The 19,396-nt window shown below is 36.0% G+C and overlaps 1 protein-coding gene across 1 annotated transcript in view; it reads left to right on the plus strand.

Moving 5' to 3' along the window:
• Positions 1–4,192: 4,192 nt before the first annotated feature.
• LOC149816799 (uncharacterized) overlaps positions 4,193–19,396 on the plus strand; it is a 121,254-nt gene continuing 106,050 nt past the window's right edge. The window contains exon 1 of the mRNA XM_089986966.1: positions 4,193–4,388. Coding sequence (XP_089843092.1) covers positions 4,193–4,388 — 196 coding nt within the window. The remainder of the gene's footprint in view (positions 4,389–19,396) is intronic.

Consider the following 19,396-nt stretch of genomic DNA (forward strand, 5'->3'; position numbering starts at 1 on the left):
GTAGGGGAAAATAAGAGATTAAGTACGATTTAAAAATCAGCATGGGTATAGGAAATCGACAATGAAAATGAAAGGCTAACTATAGGTGAGTGCAAGGTGAAGAAAGGTGAAATGTCATGCAGATGCTTGTGAATTTAACAGGCACACAATAAAAAAAATTCATACCTACAACTAATATGGTATAATTGATATGAGCACAACTTTGGATCAGAAAACTAAGACTCCTGCTGAAATGAGATCAAGCAAAAATGGAAGTAACCATATTATTATAAAAAAAAAAATCTGGCATAAAGAGAAACGCAGACATATATCAAATCAATGCCCAGGGAATCACGTGGTGTGTGAAATATTACAGTGAACTAATGAAAAAAAGATTAATCCAAAACGGAGAGAGGAGAAGAAAAAAAATATTAAATTATGATGGAAAACATGGATAGAATGATAATATGAACAGGCTTTTGAAAGCATCTTGTACTTCGATCTGGAAGGGCACTTGTTGGAGTGGATTAACTCCTCATTGGCGATGGAACACTGATGTGTATGGCATGTTTTGGTCCATTGAGAGTGATAGGCATTGTTGATGCAGATGATGATGACATTTGTGGCAGAATCTAAGATGCTCCTGGATAACATTTGGGGCTACTGCTATCAGCGCAACAATGAGAGGCTTGGGTATTTGCAGGGCTGCTTAGTATACCTCAGAAACAACAACACAGGATAGCAAGGAATGAGCATATTGTTTAAGCAACCCAATATACGAAAGTAACTCACCACATGACCATGTCAACATTAATATGTTAAGAGCATCGAAACCCTTCTGGCCACTGGACATTTCCCTCAGAAGTTCATACCATGTAAATGTGGGGACTCTTTCACGACAGATTCAACAGATGAATCCACGGTGACATGTAGAAACCATAATCTTACCAGATCAATGTTGGGACATAATGCTATAGTGCCATTTACATAGATTGAAATATATAGCTCAAAACTAAAAAAAATAAAAATTACATTGACAGGGTATATAAAAAAAAATCTAAAAATGCCTAGAATAGGGATGAACTTGATACCATACCCTGGATGGGATGCTACAGGAAATGAAAATAATGAACAAAATTCATAATATATAAAAAGAAAGAAAAAAAGAAAAAGAAAGAAAGCAATGGAAACAATTGGACTTAGATGAAACCCGGATGCAGATGTAGGTGTTGAAAGTTAATACTAAGCAATTAATGGTACTATGCCGACATAAAATATGTATTGATCTCTTCTACCAACTCACGGCCAATCTGCCTCTGCTTCCATTCAACTGAGCCATGGATTCAAAGAAAGCTTTGGGTCATTGCAAAGAGGGACATACCATTATGATGAAGGATTCAGCGGGTATATGGCCTACATGGGGGACCCGTAACAAATCATAAAGGAGGTTTACATCTGAATAATATAAGTATATAATTAAACTTATATAAACTGAGGAAAATCAAAATAAATTTCAAAAAAAATAGAGAGAGGGTGTTAGAGTCTGAGGATTGTAACATAAACAGAAAACCGAAACACATAAAATTGAAAACTAGCAGGAAAATCAGATTGAGATTTAAGTAAACTATGTAACCTTATTGAATTCGATAGCATGAATAGAATAAGAAAAAAATTAAATAAATAAATTACAAGAGAAATGTCAGAACATGTCCGTTCCTTTTGATTTTTGCATACTGACATAGATCAGTACTTGCTATATGCAAGGCTGATGCTGTATGGATGCTCTAATGGGGCGGTTAAACAGGAAAGCTAAAAGGAACAAAAAAAAAACAAGGAAAACCCAAAATTAAAAGGAGAAGAGAAGAGAATAACGTAAGATAAGATCTAAAAAAAAAAGAAAAAAAGAGAAATGTAATAAAGAGAAGAGACTTTTGCAGGAAATAGAAAGGGGTGGAGAAGCATTTTTTTACTTGCCTGTAATTTTGCAGAGATTCAGATTTTCTTCGTTTGCTCCGAGAGGGAGAGAGAGAATCAGAGAAGAGGAGTAAGAAGGGGAAACCGAGAATGAGAAATTATGGTGGGGTGATAACGGATCAAGAGTGAAGAAGCCATGGAGAGGTGAAGAAGCGGTCGATTGAGAGGATAATGAGAGTTATTTACAGGAAAGGGGAGGGGTGAAGACGATCCCTTCCTCCGTCTATATGCTCCCTTTTTAAAGAAGAAGATGATGGTTCGAGACAAATTTAGTTGGCGATGAAAGGTAGAAAATCAGAGGTTCGTCGAAGATCAACGGTATTGGTAGGAGAAGGCAGGTGGAAATGGAGGGAGATGGAGGAGCTCGCACATGGGGGTGTGCGGCTGTTTGGAGAGGAGAAGCCGCCACAGAGGGAGAACTCGAGAGGGTCTCCCCCCGAAACCCTAACTCGATTTTAAGGGTTTTACTTTTTCCAAAAAGAGGTCTTTTATAAAAAGATTTTTCAAAGAACGGGTTTCTTTACAAACTATTTTTTGTAATTTTTATTATGATTTTTTTGTTCTTTTCTTGAATTTTTATTTTTTTGCATTTTTTTGGAATGAAAATCTGAGAAAACAAAGACTAAACCCTAATTTTTTTGTATTTTTCTAAAAAGAATATTTACAAAAGTATTTTCCTGAGAATTTCAGACCATTTCGGGGAAATTTCTTCAGAAGAATGGGTTTTGATCCAGGTTTTGAGAAAATGTTCGAGTTTTGATACTCGAATCAAGAAATATGATTTGATGGATCCAAACGGATGTCGAATGGACTATCCGAGCTATTCAAAGGCTATTTTTGGTATTTTCTATAATTTTAATTTAAAATTTGAACAATGAGGCTCGGATTTGGATCTGGACAATGGACCCAGATCCGAAATCAATTTAAACATATAAAATGAATCTAATTTCAATAAATCTTGAGAAATGAACTGGAATTTAGATTAAAAAATGACTCATTTGCTCAAAAAATGAATTTAGGGGCAAAAAGAAAATATTTAAAAGATTTTGAAAAATTTGGGGTGTTCACATGACCCAATCCCGGGTAATGGGATAATCTCTTGAAATTGTCTACCAAAATCCTTCATTCTTTTTCCTCAAAAAGTTATAATTTTCAAAAGGCTTCTCCATACTCTAATTGTTCCCATACTCTACAGGAAAACTTTTGGCATCCAAAGATGGTTCAGACAAGGGTTGGTAAGCAGGCTGCTCAACGACACAGTGACAGCGAACCAGAGGAGCTGAATTCTCCTAGAGTATCAAAAAAGCACGACTCAGGGGATGAGAGCGACGTTGATCCGACCATGTACCGGATCTTTCAAAAGATGATGACCAAGATGATGGCCGAGCAGGCTAAAACTGGTCTCAAGAAGGCAGCGTCTAAGAGCAAAGCTAAGAAGAAGCCCATGAAGAAGCCTGTCAAGATCAGTAAGCAGAAGATCCAGCGTGACAGCACCTCGGAAAATTCATAATCAGCGGAAGAGAACTCCGAAGAAGAGCAGCTGATTTACATCCCGAAACATCTGCGGCAATCCAAAAGGATAGTGGAAGAGCCGTTGTCAGTGAACAAGCCCAGGTATGGGGCCTCCGCAGAGGATTCAATCCAGACACTGACAAAAATAGTCAAAGACCTGCAAATTCGGGATAAAGGAAAGAGATCATACACCAAACAAGATTTCTATCTCGGCTTAGAAGGGGACAAAGATATGGAGAACCTCCCCCGGAAATTCATCAAATTCGACGGAACCGGCGATCCTAAGGCCCATCTTGCCATGTTTTTCGCAGAATGTGCCTGGTTCAGTGAAGATAACTGCACCCTATTCCTCTGTTTTCCCCGCAGCCTGGACGGGATAGCGGCCAAGTGGTACACTGAGCATGTCAATCCCATCGAATTAAGAGATTTTGATAAAGTTGTAAACATGTTTGTTGAGCGCTTCCTATTCAATACAGAAGCATTACCCACGCTCAATCATTTGTGCAACCTGAAGCAGGAGCCCAATGAGAAGGCCATAGATTTCATCCACAAGTGGAGGAGCCTTTGCAACAAGATGAGAAATCCTATTTCTGAGGAACATGCCCTCCAAGTCATTCTCAATAACTTCTCCCAACCCCTAAAAAGCCTCATTTTCCCATATCCCTCCAAATCATTTATTGAACTGACGGAGCGAGCAGAATGACTCGAGATGGGGGTAGAGAACAGGATGTATGAAGGTGTCGCTCTGGCCAAGAATATTCTGGACCCAAAGAAGAAGGCCTATTTTACCTACTCAGCTGATGTTCCCGAAGATAATGAGGGCAGTAGCAGCAGAAATGACAGTGGCAGTGGGTCGAAGCCTGAGCAGAATAGAGGTAGAAAGGAGAAGTTCTTTAAGAACAATGATAAACCTCTCCCCAGCGGTCCTCAACACAAAGGGGACTTTCAAGAAAGACCTAAACACATCAATTGGAGCAAGGATCGGAAATTCACTCCTTTGGACCAGCCTCTGGAAAAGGTGCTGGAATACCTACTGTCCCACGGGATGGTGAAATTGCCTAAAATTGCAGATCCTCCAGTATTCATGGGAAAGTACAGAGAGCAATATTGCAAATTCCATAGAGCCATGGGACATGATACAGAACACTGCTTCATCTTGAAGCACTTGGTCCAAGACTGTATCGACAAGAGCATCCTCGTAGAAGATGAAGAGGAAGGCAAACTGGGAATTTTGTCTGCTCCATTCCCAAAACATTCCACATCAACCATCTCAGAACATTCTTTCCTTCCACAAAGTCACATACATCCATGCTCTAGTGAAGAGTTAAATCTCCAACATCAAGTAATGGTTCTACATCAAGATCAACCTGTATCTCAGAAAATGGATATCTTCTTGCTTCTTGACCAAGTGAGCATACCAGTTGAGAGCGGAAAAGCTCAAATTTTCCCAAGAAGATTCCTTAAGAAAGAAGCCTGCGCAGAGGAAGCAGAAACCTCTAAGGCAGCAGAAGAGCGGGCCGATGATTTTCAGAAGCCAATTACAGCGCTTTCCAACATTTCCATCTTTGAATTAACTCATGATTCTCCCAAGCATCAAGAAAAGTTGGATGATCTATTGAGAAAGATTAAGGTAAAGTCGGGCACTACGCCAGAAGACATGGCGCAGATTGTAAACCAGGCGATGACTAACACGCCTATTACCTTCTCTGATGAGGACTTGCCTATGCCTCATTCATTCCACAATAATGCACTATACATTGTGGTCAGGACCAGGGGCATGACTGTCCCGCACGTACTTGTTGATGGGGGCAGCAGTTTAAACATTTGCCCAGAAATGACAGCAAAGGCCCTGGGATTAAATGAAGAAGAATACGTGCCTGATCCCATCACCATCTACGACTTTGATAATCACAGGCAGACTGCCAAGGGCAAGATCTTCTTAGAGATTTTCATTAATTACTCAGTGCATACCGTCTTATTCCATGTCGTCAATGTGCCGCCAACTTACAATCTGTTGTTGGGACGAACATGGATCCACAACGCCAATGCAGTTCGATCAACCCTCCACCAATGCATCAAGTGGTGCAAGGGAGGAATGATTACCACCGTCTTGGGCGAAGATCCTGAAGAAAGGCTGCCACAGCCTATGATTCCCCGTCCAACATTCACAGCTGATATTCCAAGCATCCGAGAAGTGGATGAAATCAATCTCAGTGACAGCTTAGAAATGTTAAAGTTAAAAGATGTCATGGAAGAAGATAACGTTGCAGCCACGGTCCAATGGCAAGGACCTTGTTTCTTCAAGCTAGGAGGACGCATCAATTACACCTCCTTCAAAGATCACCCTTTATTCCCTCAGTTTTCTAAGGCAAGAAAGGGATTCGATCTGTTGATCAAACATGGATATCAGCCATTCCGGGGAATGGGGAAAGATGAAGACGACATGATAGAGCCTATCATTCCAGTTCAGCATGGAGACAGTTCAAGGTTGGGATTCACGGGTCAAGATTCCAGCAAGAAGACAGTTTTTGTCAGAGGGAACAAGTGAAGATGATGCCTTAGTTTTCCTACTTTCTTTTTCCTATCTTTTGTTAATATTGTAGGGACAACACAGTCCCATCTTTTGTCGATGTCTTGTAAATACTTCATTTTCAATCAATGAAAGATTAATTTTTTCTTCACACTTGAGCATCTATCATCTTATATTTTGTCTATGCCATTATTTGCTTTATATAAAAGGCTCACTTTTTGACTTGTATTTTCTCTTAAAAACTCCCTCTCAGCATTTTCAGGACCATTAACTCCTAAATCAATGACAAAATTCGTTATCAATCCCAAATATCTAAAATTGGCAAGGTTTCCTGAGATAAAAGACCGAGCAGAGGTCAGTCAGGTAGCAGAGCAGACCAAAGAGCCCGCCGAATTTGATTCCACCATTCAAGAATTGCCAGAATTTGCTCACATTCAGAAGCAGGATGAACCCTCATCTTTGGTTCAAGATCCAAATGAGGATATCAACATTGGGTCGGAAAATGATCCGAAAATTCTCCAAATCGGTTCGGGTCTAAAAGCAGAAGAAAAAGCAAGACTCGTTCAATTCCTTAAAAAGCATCAAGAAGTGTTTGCCTGGACTTATGAAGATATGCCAGGATTAGATCCCAAGCTGGTTGAGCATCGACTCAAGTTGAAACCTGAAGCCAGACCAATCAAGCAGAAACTGAGGAAGTTAGATCCTCGAATTGAGCAACAAGTCAAGGAAGGACTTGAAGATTTGTTGAAAGCAGGCTTCATCCGAGCCATTGATTACCCAGATTGGTTGGCAAATATCGTGGCAATCCCTAAAAAGAACGGAAAAGTTCGGATCTGCATTGATTTCAGAGAACTGAATAAGGCTACCCCGAAAGATGATTATCCACTTCCTAATATTGACCTGTTGATCGATAGCACAGCAGGTCATGCCATGTTTTCTTTCATGAACGGATATTCAGGCTATAATCAGATCAAGCTGGCCATTCGTGATCAGTCCAAGACTTCATTCACTACCCCATGGGAAACCTTTTGTTACACTGTTATGCCATTTGGGCTAAAAAATGCTGGGGCAACTTATTAGAGGGCAATGGCCGTTATCTTCCACGATCAAATGCAGAAGAATATGGATGTATATGTGGATGACATTTTGGTTAAATCTAAAGAAGAAGAGGATCACCTTGATGCTCTTAGTCAAGTTTTTGAAAGACTTTTCCTCTACAAGTTGAGACTTAATCCTCAGAAATGTGTTTTTGAAGTGGAGTCCGGCAAATTACTCAGCTTCATTATCAGCAAAAAAGGAATCGAGGTGGATCAGGCCAAGACAAAAGCCATTATTGATATGTCGCCTCCAACTAATCTGAGAGAACTGCGAAGCCTTCAAGGACGTATTCAGTCTATTCTCAGATTCATCTCTAATTTAGCCATGAGATGCGAGCCTTTCAACCATTTGCTTAGAAAAAGAGTTAAATTTAAATGGGGATCAGAATGCCAACTCTCGTTTGAGCGCATCAAGCAGTATCTCCTTAATCCACCAGTCTTGAAGCTGCCTAAGTTGGGAAAACCTCTCCTACTATACATTTCTGTCAATCAGAATGCCTGTGGTGGATTCCTCGCGCAGTATGAAGAAGGCAGCCTGATAGAGCACGCCATCTACTACGTGAGCAAAACATTCATTGATTATGAAAAGAAGTACTCTCAGATGGAGAAAACTTGTCTAGCTCTGGTCAGGATGTGCCAGAAATTAAGACATTACTTATTGGCTTCTGAAATTAAATTTCTATTGAGACTTAATCCTCTCAGATACATTTTGGAACAACCATTTCTCACTGGACGGATTGCAAAGTGGCAGGTCCTCCTAATGCAATATTTTAAACACCCCAAATTTTCACCCTCATCCAGTGTTTGTCCATTTCATATGTAATTGCATATCACTGCATACATTTTTGCATATCATTTCATCGCATTGCATGTCATTACATCTCATTTTCGAGATCCAGCACTCATGTTTTCAAAATATTTAATCCAGATTTGAGTTTTAAAACTTCTCTTTCAAAATTAATTTTAAAACCTGGGATTTTATTCAACATTCTGTCATTTTCCAAACCCGGGACCTTACATTTCGAAATGTTTTCTCAGAAAACAATCTGGATTCATTTAAAACTCAATTTTCAACTGATTTCAATTCTCAGATGAGACCCATCTAGGTGGTGTCACTTCTGGATTCTTTGTCAAAAAAATCTAAAAAAATTTTAGAGTCCTAGTTGGATCAGGACTCTTTTTTCGGAGTCTTAGTCGGATCAAAACTCTACTTTTTACTACCTTTTTACCTGTTTTTGAAGAAAATCTCTTAAAACCTTCTGTTTTGGCCAAAATCTCAGAGTCCTAGTTGGATCAGGACTCTTCTTTAAGAGTCCAGTCGGATCAGGCCTCTTCTTTAGAGTTTCAATTGGATTGGGACTCTAATCTTTTACAGCTATTTTATCTATTTTCAATCAAATCTTTCCAAATGAGTCAGAAACTCAGAGTTTTAGTCAAAACAAGACTCTGTTCATAGAGTCCTAGTTGGATCAGGACTCTGATCCTGATTTCAATTTTGAGAGAATCTTTCAGAAATCTTTCAATCTACCAAAACTATTACACTTTTATCAAAGAATTTCAAAATTTTGAGATTTTATCTCAGAGTCCTGATCAAATCAGGACTCTACCCCAGAGTCCTGATCGAAGTAGGACTCTATCCAAAATTGATTTTCTCACTTCATTTTCACTGCTTTTCAAAAGCTTTGCCCAAATTTCATCATTTTCTTATCAAAAAACCAAAATTCTTCGAAATTTGATCGAATCAGAACTCTTTCTCAGAGTCCTAATCAGATCAGGACTCTAAACCAAAATTTCAATTTTATCCTGTTTTTATCTATTTTTCAAAATTCTCTCATTTGTTTTCTCAGAAAATCCAAAAATCTAAGAGTCCTAGTTCAATCAGAACTCTGTCCTCAGAGTCTCAGTTGAATCAGAACTCTGTTCTATTTCAATACTTGTTATTGTTTTCACTGCTTTCACAAGTTCTTTCGTCTGTTTTTCAGAAAATACCAAAAAAAAAAATCTAGAGTTTCGGTCCGATCAGGACTCTGTCCCGGAGTCCTAGTGCAGTCAAGAGTCTGTTTTGAAGTCTGTTTCATTTCCATTTTAAGTCTTTTCCGTTTGTTTTCAAAATTTAGGTCATTTTACAGAGTCCAGTTAGTTCAGGACTCTATTTTAGAGTTCGGTCGAGTTAGGAGTCTAACCCTGACTGTGTTTTCTGACTTATTTCGTCATTTCTTAATAAAATCTTTTGAAAATTCTTTCATTTGAATTCTAAAATTTAAAATCTCAGAGTCCTAAGAGTTCAGGACTCTAACTCGGAGTTTCAGTTCGCTTGAGACCCTATTTTCAGAAATCCTGAATTTCAAATATTGATTTTAATCCTTTTTCAAAGCCGTTTTCAGTGTTTATTTCAAAATTCTTCAAAATTTGATGTAGGCCCACTCAATTGGCACCATATCCAGAGGAATTCTAACCCAGTTAGAACCTTATACAATTCCAAAACTTTAAATTTTAAGATTGCTTTTGAAAATCCTTTTGAAAACTCCTTCAATTTCAAGTTTTAAAATCACTTTTTGAAAAACTCAAGTAGGGCCCACTCGGGGTGGCGCCATATTCGAGTAAGTCAGGGCTAGACTAGGGTTAGTCAGTGTCTTGGTTAGTGTTAGGGGTTTAGAAGAGTCAAAAAATCATTTTGAAAACTCATTTTGAAGTTTAGTTTTTAAAACTAGTGTTTTTAAAGGTTTTTAAAGGTGTTTTAAAAAAAAAAACCAAATGTAGAGAATGCCAAGTGGCATCACATTTGGGGAATTTCTAGGATAGTCTAGGGGTTAATTAGGAAGTAATTAGGATAATTTAGGCTAGGGGTAGGATAGTAACTACACCCCAAAATCCCCCCCCCCCCCTTTTAGAAGTCCAAAAATTTTAAAACTCTTCATTTTTAACCTAAATTTTTTTTTATAAATAGAAGGCCATAGGGGGTCGATTTTTTCAGCCACCTCTTGAGCAAATCTTGAAGCTTCTCTCTCTTCTCCAGCCTTCCTCCATTGCTGCAACTCCAAGGTAAATAATTTCTTCAATTTTTAATATTTTATTTAGTGTTTTTAATGATTTAAACCTAGATTTAGCCTTGGACACCCCTCCTTATGTGGATTCAATCAAGATTCAACCGCAAGAACCATTAAGAACGGTCCAACAAGGTGATATAACCCTGTTTTGTGTGATTTACAGGGATTTTAATCCATTAAAAGTGATTTGAGCATGATTCTTTGCATTATTAACCAATAAAATATATGATTTACCCTTTTAATGGGTTAAATCTATGTTTTAAAGGTAAAATCGAATTCCAGCCATTGATTCCCTGATTTTTTATTTATTTAATGGTTTATTCATGTTTGTTACACGTTTCTTAGCATAGAAATAATTTTTATTTATTGTTTTATGGTTTATTTTATTGATTTACATTAGTTAATGCATGTTTTTTTAAGTTTCTTAGTTTTCTGTGTGTTTTACGTTTAGAACAGTAAAGATAATGTTATTTTGGATTTAAATCCTTGTTGTTTATTTCTGATTTTTTTGTATGTGATGCATGCATATGTGATTAAACTACTATAAAAAAATCAGAGATTTTAAACTTCGGGAACTTTGTCAGAAAAATCAAACATCAAATCGGGTTTTTAAATCTTTAAAATCGTTGTTAAAATCAAGAAGGTAACTTGCTGTGATGATATTTTCCTCAACCTATATCCGATTTTAGATATGTAAAATGCCATGGATTCACATTGATTAGATCTGTCTACTGTGAAATTTTTAGAATTTTTGATTACTGTTTACTATTTTTCCTCTGTCAGAGACTCTGATTTTTAATTTAAAACTCGTTAGGGTTTATCAAAACCCTAATCAGACTTGTGTTATTCGAAAATCCCAAAATACAGATCCGATTCATGATATGTAAAAGGTGAGTACTGTTATGTTTTTAATATCTGTTCACTATTAAAATCTCAAATATTTTTAATGAGTGCTGCTATTTATCCCGAAATTTTCCATTGAAAGTATCAGTTTGGACCAAGGTTAAAATCAATATATTCAAGTCCGGATTGTCGGATGGGGATCTCTCTGATCCTAAGTGATTTTTTAGATCTGTAAAAAGGAAAAGTTTTGTTTTCCTGTCTATTTAGTCTTTGTCAAAAATCAGAAATTTTCATGGAGGATTGACCCCTGGTTCGAGTCTTTGACTGAGACTGGTTGGTGAATTAGGTCAAAAATGGCAATATTCAAAGACTTAATGCAATTTTCGGATTAATTTAATTCCAAAAAAATATTTTTATAATTCTAATTTGATATTAGGGTTATAACAAGTGCATGTACCAATTTTGAGAATTTTTTAAATGCGTTTGATGCTTGAATGGCTTGAATTGCAAAACAGGACACCCAAAGAATTCCAAAACACTGCAAAAATCACAAAATTTGTGATATTCTTGGATTTTCGTGCATAATCATATATTTTTAGGGTTTAATCATATTCATAATCATATTAGGATACCTTAGGTTAAATTTAATGTTCATTTGATTTCATTTAGTGCATAAAACCTAAGTTTTACCAAAATATCTTTTTGAAAAACCCTGATTTCAAGGCCATAGTATTGCTATCAGGGGTAGTTTGGTCATTTGACCTCAATTTCGAAGTCCCTAACCCTAGTTTTCATATTTTTAAGCATGTCATATCATATTTAGTTTAGTATATTTGCATTTGAATTTCAAAACTTGCATTTTATCAAAATAACTTTCTGAAAACCCTAAATTCAAGGCCATAGTCTTGTTATTAAGGGTATTTTGGTCATTTTTACCCTAATTTCAAAATTTCAAATTTCATTTTCATATTTATTCAATCTTATTTCATATTTTATCAATTTTGATTTAAGGGAATCATGGAAAAGGCTTATATCTAGCAAAATCCAGTAATTTCTAGATATTACTGGGTAAACCTAGAAAAGCCAACATATCATCACTAACAAAGTTTTCTAGTTTTGCAGGTACATTGAAGATTTTAATTTCATGTATTTAAATTTCAATAGTGATGTAAATTAAATGTAAACTTTGGAATAAGAATTTAAATTCCTGCATAGATTAGGATTTGCATTTCATATAGTTTAAACTTTGATATATAACTGCCATATATGCCAATTCATGCACATTTTATTAATTCACTAGTCTACACGAATGACACATACACTAGCTTTTATAAAGTTTATAAACTTGGTGGAATTTGTATTTATGGTCATAGTCAGAATACGAATGATACCCAGATTTATGATCTTCACATTAGCCACGTTCAGCCTACACTCTTAGGCTAACTTCAAAAATGCACTGCATTTCTCAAAAATACAAAAAGTATTTCTCAATTCCTCAAATCCATATTCATTCATTTCATGCATTTGCAATTTCAATTCAAATCTCAATTCAAAGAAGTTCAGTTTCTCAAAATTCTCTAAGTCTTATTCAAAAATCGATTTTCTTAAAATATTGATTTGCCAATGATATTTCAAGTATTTCCCAAGTTCCAAATTCGATTTTCTAAGTTATATTTTTAATTTCAAAGTTTGAATTCAAAGAAATCAAGTTTTTCAAAGTTATTTCACATTTCTCAAAATCAATTTTCACAAAATCTCAAGATTTCTTCAGAAATCGATTTTTACTTTTCTCAGAAGTACATTTCAAATCCCAATTCACGATTTTCCCTTTGATATCCATTCTAAGTGTTTCAGTTATTCAAAGCAAACATCATGTTTTCAAATATGCATTTTCAGAAAATTCATAGCATATGCCTGATTCTATGTGCATTTAGAAATTAGAATATGATTTAGATAAGTTGAATAAAGCAGAGCAGTAGATTGATCCTTGGTTCGATAACCCCTGTTAAAGGTGGCAGGAACGGTCGAACCTCGTAACGACAGGCGAGTCCCATTCTACGGAATTTTCCCGCATTTTAAAACGGAGGCGAGTTATTTTCAAAATCTTTTTTTTTCAAAGGTCAGTTTGACTTGCAAAAAGTAAAAATTTTGCGATGATAACAAATATGACTTAGAGTATGTTTCTCAAAAGTCGATTAAAGGCCAAGCGATCGCAGATCCGTTTGCAGATTTCCCTCTGACAGAAGAAATTAAAGCAGAAGATGATTTTCCTGATGAGCACATCTGTAATATCCAACAGCCCCCAGTTTGGAATATGTTCTTCGATGACTCTAAAAACATTCCTGATGAGTCTTGTTAATCACTCCAGAAAAAGAAATGATCCCTTATTCCCTCAAGCTTGGTTTCCAATGCATTCATAATATGGCCGAGTATGAAGCTTTAATACAAGGCCTCAAAATTCTGCAAAATTTCAATGTCAAGAGAGTGCATGCTTTTGGCGATTCACTACTTGTTGTCAGTCAAGTTAACACTAAATGGCAAGTGAAAGATTCCAAATTGATTCCGTATCAGAAGATCGTCCTAAGTCTTGTGGACAGCTTCGAAGAATTTCAGTATTAAATATCATTTGTTGTATCATTTTCCTTTATTTCAAAGTTTCACAAATGGGGAACACGAATAACACGTGCACCATTTCGTAAGAGGTAATTAATCCTAAGTTGATGATTTACATCAATGGCCATAGTCAGGATGTAAACAAAACTTAGGGTTTTTATCTTTTATAAAATAACACTCGATCTACACTAGATCCTTTTTAAAATTTATCATATTTTCAAATATTCTTCCTCTTTTATCAGAGTTTAGCTTAAAATTAATTCAATACGTATATCAATGGCCATAGTCAGGATATATTGAGAATTAATTTCATTTTAAACTCTATAAAAGCATCCAAAATATATTTTATTCTTCATTTAAGTTTTGATATGATTATTATATAATACATTCAATGACCATAGTCAGGAGTGTATTATATCATCAGTCTTATTTACATTCATTTAAAGAATGAAATATGATTTTTCAAAATCCAATTTCAAAACTCTTTAAATTCATTCATCATTTAGGATAGAATTATATCATATTTTCAAAATTCCCTTTTCAAAATTCCAAGTGATTCTTTTTCTTCATGTCTCAGATCAAAACTTATAGATTCAAATTCAATTCTATCACCTTCAAGATTCAAAAATTCAATTTCAAAGTCCAATTTGACTTTGAAATTTCGAAAACATCTTATATTCAAAACTTCAAATTTCCAAATTCAAAGTTCAATTTGACTTTGAAGTTTCTGATTCATCTTCAAATTCAAAACCAAGCTCATCTTCTTATCTTCAAATTCAAAATCAAAATTTGAGATTGATTCTGAATCTCAAAACTTGACCCTTCCTAAATTTTAAATTCAATCTCGGTTTTCAAAACCCAGATCCATCTTCAAAAGTCCCATTTTGGACTTTCAAAATCCAAAATCCATTTTAGGATCCAGAATTCAATTCCATCTTGGATCTCAGGTTTTAGATCCAAATTCCCTTTAGGATCCATAATTCAATTCCATCTTGGATCTCAGGTTTCAGATCCAAATTCCATTTAGGATCCAGAATCCAATCCCATCTTGGATCTCAGATCTCAGATCCAAATTCCATTTAGGATCCAGAATCCAATTCCATCATTGGATCTCAGACTTCCGATCCAAATTCCATTTAGGATCCAGAATCTAATTCCATCTTGGATCTCAGACTTCAGATCCGAATTCTATTCCAAACTTCTGATCCAAATTCCATCATTGGATCTCGGATTTCAGATCCAATTCCCATTTAGGTCTCTAAATCAAGAATTCAATTTCATCTTGGATCTCAATTCTATTTAGGATCTAGACTTTGGATTCAAATTCCATCTTGAATTCTAGATTCCAAATCAAATTCTATTCCCAATTTCAACTTTCAAATCCAATTCCATTTTATTCCAGATTTCAGAATCCAAGTTTATCTTGATTCCCAAAATTCCCAAATCCAACTCCATTTCTCAATTCTATTTTAATTTCCAAGATCTCATTTCTGATTTCAAAGCTTCAAAGCTAAAATTGAATTCCATCTTCAAACATTCATCCAGATTCAAAATTCTAATTTAAAGTCCATTTATGACTTTGAAATTTCCTTTCTTCTCCTTTTATCTCAACTTCAAAATCATTTCTTTCAAAGTCCAGATTTATTTTTCACAAACTCTGATTATTTCAAAGACTTAGAACTTTAAATCTCAAGTTCTAAGTTAGAAACCATTACTTCACTCTATTATCAAATTCTTCTCAGAAACACTTGGAGATTTCCAAATCATTTTTTTCAAAAAGAGCATACATCCTTGCATTGCACAAGCATGATTCTTTGTGCATTTAGACTTAGGATAAATTCTTAGATAGTATTTTAGCAAAGCAAAAAGGCATAAATTCGACCCTTGGTTCGATTACCCCTGGTAAAGGCGCTAGGAACGGTCGAACCTCGTACCGACGAGCGAATCCTATCTCCCAAATTTTCCACAAATATTTCAAAATGGAGGCGAGTTATTTTCTTAAATATCTTCAAAATTAAGGTCAAGTGAGATCCCGTAAAATAATTCCTCTTCTCTTCTTTTCTTTTCTTTTCTCTTCTCTCTTCTTTTCTGTCTTTTATTTTCTCCCTTCAAAAAGGAGGAAATAGAGGTTGGAAAGGAAAAGAGAGAATGTTACGAGAGGAAATTTTTTTTTATGATCACAGTATACGACTGGACCGACTGGGCAAAGACCCGTGTTGTATCCACATGACTAAGCGAAGCTCGAGAAGCTGTCCTTAGATGTGTGGGATACAGATGTGCCAAGTATGAAGACTTGAGCCAAACATCTCATTGAGACCCGAAAGAGGTCAAGGCTAAGTCGTGGAGACTTGAGCAGTTATTCAAATCACACCCCTGAAGAGGCTTGCGCTAAGTCATGAAGACTTGAGCGGATGTTCAACTCATAACCCTGAGGAGGATCTTGTGATATATGCTAAGTCATGGAGGCTTGATCGTTATTGCGAACTGCGACCCTAAGTGGTTAATATATTTACTTGAATTGAATGGATGTGTGATTGCTTGCTCACCAGACCATCAGTGGTTCTGACCCCGTTTAATGGAGATTTCATGTGTTGAACCTGCGTTGCGATATACAAAGCAAGGCGGCATCAAGTTTCAAGGTTTCTCTAGACAGAGTTGTACTGCTTCCTTTTATTGAACCTATACTGCTTTTCCAAGTAGTGATGTTGTAATAAACATGTGGTTTTCAATAAAATGGAACACTTTGGTGGTCAATGAGTTGCTTGGCTACATACCTATAATATGCTGGGAGTTTTCTAAAACTGATGACTCATTATTGTCTGATTCTGCTGCTAAAAGCTTTCTAAAGTTTCGCTGCAAAGAAAAAAAAAGAAATTCATGAAAATTTTAACTTAGCTTTGTTTTGGAAATCTAGGGCATTACAAAATTGGTTTTAAAGTATGTGTCTGAGAAACCTGGTTCAAGATCCGTTATGTTTACGGTATCGCACTATAAGTATAAATCTTATACTTTTTCTAATTTGGGTGCATCTTTATATAGATGGCAACTCACGACTCTCACGGATATTACTATTGGTGCAAGTTCATGCACGATGAGCGGATATGCCTGTATGAAGTCCAAGATTACTTGCATTGTGGCGAATATGGGCATACTACCAATGAATGCCAAGAAGGTATACCGCCGATATGGGTCGGCAGGCATCAAGAGGTCTTAAGGATGAGACCTTGCGTGTCAATGGACCGCATCACTCAAGTGTTGGGAGCAACAATACCCCAACGACTTCTGATGGATCATCAAGTCCGAGGGACTTTGATTTGAGTTTCCTTGGGGAAGTCAATCGCTTGCCAAGCTACCATCCGGCATCACATATGCCGAGCTTGAATGATCCGAATAAAAGAGGAGGTTCCTTTTATTCTCCAATCATAATTTCAGACTCCTAAATTCTTGATATTGCTATTTGGGAGAGTGGACCAGCATCCCTCATCTATCCCTATGATTCTTTTGAGAGTGTGGAAGCACCACCCAAGCCAACTCTTATTGTGCCCAAACCACAGCAATATGGCGACCGATGGACTTTTATGAGTTCATCTTCATCAAGGAAATCTATATCTTAAGAGACTGGTAATGTTTTGGAGTCAATATACTCATGTATATAGTTTTTCGCCGCCTAAGTCTGCCAGTGCGTCATGATGCTTGTATTTAAGGCGATGCTTGTGTTAATGAATGTATATAAGTAAATAAAGTTCTTACCTTCTCATATACATTGAGAAACTAAAACAAGTGCTTGTGTGTGAATAGATAAATGACTCCTACGATGAGGAGAACCATGCCAAGCGAGGAGTCCCATACCCAAGGATTCCTGCTGGAGATGCTCAACAACCTGGTTATAGCCATCCATGAAATGAGGCCAGAACCAGTCACACCTCGCAACGAGAACTTGGGAGGAACAACCTATGAGAAGTTCTTCAAACTTGACCAGCCAGTTTTCGTCGGTAGAGCTGATCTAGAGCTTGCAGAAAGCTGGATCGAGGAGATAGAACGTGCCTTCCTGCTATTAGGAGTACCCAAAGAGAAAAATACAAACTTTGACACGTACCGACTGAAAGACAATGCACAGAAGTGGTGGGATACCACTGTGATCATGCAAATTTTTTCCTTTCGCTCCTCTTTCCTTCCCTTCGCCTTTCTAGCCTCTATTCCCTTTTTAAAGGGGAATAAAAAGATAGAAAAGAAGAGAGAATGAGAAAAGGGAAGAAGAGAGAGGAACTCTTTTGCAAGGTCTCATCTGACAAAAAATTTGAAAATGTTTTAAAATTACTCACCTCTATTTTGAAAATTTGCAGGAAAAATGGAGAGACGGGATTTGCTTGTCGGTACGAGGTTTGACCGTTTCTGGCGCCTTTACCAAGGGTAATCAAACCAAGGATCGAATTTATGCCTTTTTGCTTTCCTAAAATGTCATCTAAGAATTTATCCTAAGTCTAAAATGCACAAAGAATCATGCTTGTGTGAATGCAAAGATGTATATTTTTTTGAAAAAATGATTTGGAAATTTCCAAGTGTTTCTGAGATGAACTTGATAATGGAGTGAAGAAATGACTTTTGAAAGTTGTATCTTAACTTAGAACTGAAGATAGATCTGAAAAGATGTTTAAAGTTCCAAATTTTGAAATAATCAAAGCTTGGAAAAATAAATCTAGAATTTGAATAGAATGAAGAGAAAGGGGAATTTGAACCTGAGATAGAAAAAATGAAGTTTCAAAGTCAAAAATGAACTTTGAATCTGGGTTTCGAAGTAGAGATAAAATTTGAAAATGAAATTGAATTTCAGATTTAAAGTTCGAAATCAAGATGGAATTTCAGATTTAAGAAAACCAAAATAGAACTTTGGAAATAGAATTGGATTTAAGAAGTCCAGACGGGATCTGAAAAGGGAATTGGTTTTGAAATATGGAATTGGGAGTGGACCTAGATCCGGAACATAGAATCCTAAATAGAATTGGATCCAAAGTCTGGAATTCAAAATAGAGTTGAATCCGATATCTGAAATCCTAAATAGAATCTGGATCCGAAGTCTGAGATCCAAGATAGGGTTGGATTCGAAATCTGGAACCCTAAATGGAATTGAATCCGAAGTCTAAGATCCATGATAGAGTTGGATCCAAAATCTGGAATCCTAAATGAAATTTGGATCCGAAGTCTAAGATCCAAGATGAGATTGGATTCGAAATCTGAAATCCTAAATGGAATTGGATTCTAAATCTAGAATCGATTTTGAAAGTCCAAATGGGACTTTTGAAGATGGATCTGGGTTTTGAAAACCCAAATTGAATTTAAAACTTAGAAAAAAAAAATCGAGTTTTGAGATTTAGAATCAACCTCAAAACTTTGATTTTGAATTTGAGAATCAAGACTTAAAAAACTAAAGGTTGAACTTGGTTTAAAGCTTGAATTTTTGAAATCAAAAGATGAATTAGAAATTTCAAAGTTTTTAAATTGAACTTTGAAATTTGATCTGAGATGTTGAATTGAATTTGAAATTGAATCCTGAAAATGAATTTGGAATTCCAAAGTTGAATTGAACTTTGAAATTTGATTTGAATTGGAGATGGAATTTTGAATATAAAAATAAATTTGAAATTTCAAAGTCAAATTGGACTTTCAAATTGAATTTTGAATCTTGAAATGAGATAGAATTGAATTGAAATAGAAATTTGAAGATTGATTTGAGAAGTGAAGAAGATACTTGATGATATATCTTAAAAATCACTTGGATTTTGAAATAAAAGAATTTTTGAAAA

This window comes from Nuphar pumila, chromosome 14 (assembly GCF_984573655.1).
Source record: "Nuphar pumila chromosome 14, dmNupPumi1.hap1.1, whole genome shotgun sequence".
In the NCBI taxonomy this organism is placed as follows: Eukaryota; Viridiplantae; Streptophyta; class Magnoliopsida; order Nymphaeales; family Nymphaeaceae; genus Nuphar; species Nuphar pumila.